Raw genomic sequence first — 2,929 nt, 5'->3', positions numbered from 1 at the left:
GCTCACAGGGTTCTCAGCTCTTTGGGAAGCAGATCACCAGGCCTTTATTCCAAGGCACTCTGATTAGGTTCTAACCTCCACTCTGCTGACAAGATGAAAAGCAATACTTGGTGTCTGAAGGATGCTTGGAGGTTATTCGTTGTTCGTATCAGCGGAGGGATGGGTTTTTATTTTTCAGGCACTCGGGTTGGTCAGTTATAAATAGAGGCACATGGTATAACAGAGTTTCCCTTGAGAAGACAAGAGGGCCAGGTGAAATGTGGATATTTCAGGAGGCGCACACGCAGCTCCACCACGCAGGTCACTGCAGAAAGCGGTCCAGCTTCTCCTGAATCCGTGTGAAGGAGTCCCTTCCCAGGTAATCGATGTGGCCCTCTTCCCACTTCCTCCGCTCCTCCTGTGGACTGAGCTCCCGGGCCTTCTCCTCAATGGAGATTTCCGACACGGAAAAGGCCAGCTGGACCTGCAGAAGAGAAACCGGAAGGAGAGGGTGGTAGGTGGAGTCTGCAGTGGGCTCATCCTCAGCACAGAGGGAGCTTGGTGGTCAGGGAGCTTCTGCAGCTGATAGCATCCCCTCTTGAACCAAAGTACTCACCAAAAGCCAAGACCACTGCCACCGAGTCCTCCGTGACTCCGAGATCCTATAGGGTCGAGTAGACAAGCCCCATAGGGATTCTGACACTGCAGATACTTCAGGGAGCCGAATGCTTCATTGTTCTCTCAGGGAGAGGCTTGTGGGTTTGAACCACCAACGTTTATGTTAGCAGCTAAGCTACTAACTGTTGAGCCACCATATCTCCTTTCAAAGAGCTTGGGATTGTTAGGTGTGGTTGAGTTGAATCCGACCCATAGCGACACCACATGACAGAGTCCAAGAATCGCCACAGAGGTTCCTAGGCTGTCATCTTCATGGGTACAGATCACCAGGACTTTCTTCTGTACCACCTGTAGGCGGCCTTGAACCACCAACCTTTTGGTTAGCAGATGAATGTTTACCTGGTGCTGGGGACTAGTTGGGGGTCTTTTGTTGTGACCACTTTTCCCATCCATTTCAACGAGGGTCTCCCTTGCCCTCCTTGACCTTTTATACCACCAAACACAAGCTCCTACTCCATCAATGGACGTGTCTAAAGCAAGTGACCTGGACACGGTTCCATCATGACCCACCTCCCCGTAGATCTGTCTAGATTCTTCCTAGTCTCTCTTAATCCGTAATCTCCACTGAAACGTTCCTACCATGAGTGGACGTCAATTTCACAACAATGGGTTTATGTATATGTGTGGGGATAAGTCAGAACTTACCCGCACTGTGGTTATCTTAAAATGCCCATGCATGTCCACAGCTGATGACAACATAGAGCATGCATGTGAAATGATTCTGCCGAACAGATGAGTAACAATGGATTCGGTGCTAAATCATTTGTATATCAGCCATGGCTCTGCCTATGAAATAATCGATCCACAACAGACTTGGGTGTCGAAAAGTTTGTGTGATGTGTGTACAAAAACAGTTCACAGAAGAGCAGAAACAGAGCTGTTTGGATATCTGCAAACAAAATTTGGACTGAGACTCAAAGGAAGGTATAAGTTTCTTTTGGAAAAATCTTTCCTGGTGATGAGACATGGATTCATCACTATGAACCTGACAGTAAATGACAGGGTATGGGATAGAAACATCCTCAATCGCCAACCAAGAAAAAGTTCAAAAGTCTACCATCAGCTGGAAAATTGATGCTTACGGTTTTCTGGGATTCTCAAGGGCCAGTGTTGGAACACTGTCAGGGAAAAGGTTCAACAATCAACAACGTTTGTTCCAGTGAGATGCTCACCGCAGAACTGAAGACTAAATTTTAGATTAAATGCAGAGGATGCCATTGTGATCTTACATGACAATGCATGTCCATACACCTCTGCCCATACTGTTGACACTCTGCAAAAACTCAGTTTTGAGGTGTTAAAGTATCCTCCCTACATTCCTGATCTTGCTCCATCCAAGTTTCACCTGCCCGGTCCACTGAAGGCAGCCCTTCTAGGACAAAGATTCACTTCTGATGAAGGAGTGAAGACAGCTGTGCACTCATGGCTCACAGCTCATGAATATGAAATATGAATATTTACGAGCTCACAGCTCATAAATAAGGGAATATGAAAGCTTGTTGACAGATGGACAAAGTGTATTGAAAAGCAAGGAGATGACATTAAAACAAGGATGCATTTTGTCTTTTCTAGAAGTTGAGTAAAATAAATTATGCAGTCCGAGTGTTGGTAAGTTTTGACTCACCCGCATGCGTGTGTGTGTCCGTGCGTGCGTGCGTCTGTGCATGTATACAGAGTACTGGGAAGTGGTGTTGGTCTACGGTGCCATCTGTCGAATCTAACTCATAGTGACTCCGTATGACAGAGCAGAATGGCCCCAGAGTGTCCCTAAAAGCAGTTCACCAGACCTTTCTCCAGTGCGATCTCTAGGTAGGCTCGAACTGCCAATCTTTTGATTAGCAGCTGAGCTATGTGAATGAGTTCCCATGCCCCTGTGGACAGAGCCCTGTTGGCGCAGTGGGTGACGTGTTCAGCTGCTCACAGAAAAGCCAGTGGTTCAAACTCACCAGCCTCTAGAAGATGAGGCACTTCTCTGTCCTACAGACTTTGGGTCCACTTGGCCGCATGGTGATCATTTCCTTATTTTGGATGACAGTGAGCATCCAAAATTTCGCCACTTATAATTTTGTCAGTGTTTTCAAGGCTTCACATTTAAGATTCTACCGCCTACCCCGACTACTGAACATTCTAACCAAATACAACCATCTCATTGATTAAGGGAGTTGTTGTTATTGTTAAGTGCCATCGAGTCGGTTCTGACCCATAGCGACCCTGTACAGGGTTTCCGAGGCTGTAAATCTTTACAGGAGCAGAAAGCCTCATCTTTCTCCCG

General features: G+C 46.8%; 1 protein-coding gene across 1 annotated transcript in view; it reads right to left on the bottom strand.

Annotated features, from left to right (window-relative positions):
- Positions 1 to 301: 301 nt before the first annotated feature.
- GYG2 (glycogenin 2) overlaps positions 302 to 2,929 on the bottom strand; it is a 30,597-nt gene continuing 27,969 nt past the window's right edge. Inside the window, exon 8 of the mRNA XM_006876270.1 lies at positions 302 to 463. Coding sequence (XP_006876332.1) covers positions 302 to 463 — 162 coding nt within the window. The remainder of the gene's footprint in view (positions 464 to 2,929) is intronic.

Source organism: Chrysochloris asiatica, unplaced genomic scaffold (assembly GCF_000296735.1).
Source record: "Chrysochloris asiatica unplaced genomic scaffold, ChrAsi1.0 scaffold00372, whole genome shotgun sequence".
Lineage (NCBI taxonomy): Eukaryota > Metazoa > Chordata > Mammalia > Afrosoricida > Chrysochloridae > Chrysochloris > Chrysochloris asiatica.
Note: the sequence above shows the minus strand (reverse complement) of the source record. Positions and strands in the feature narration are given on the sequence as shown.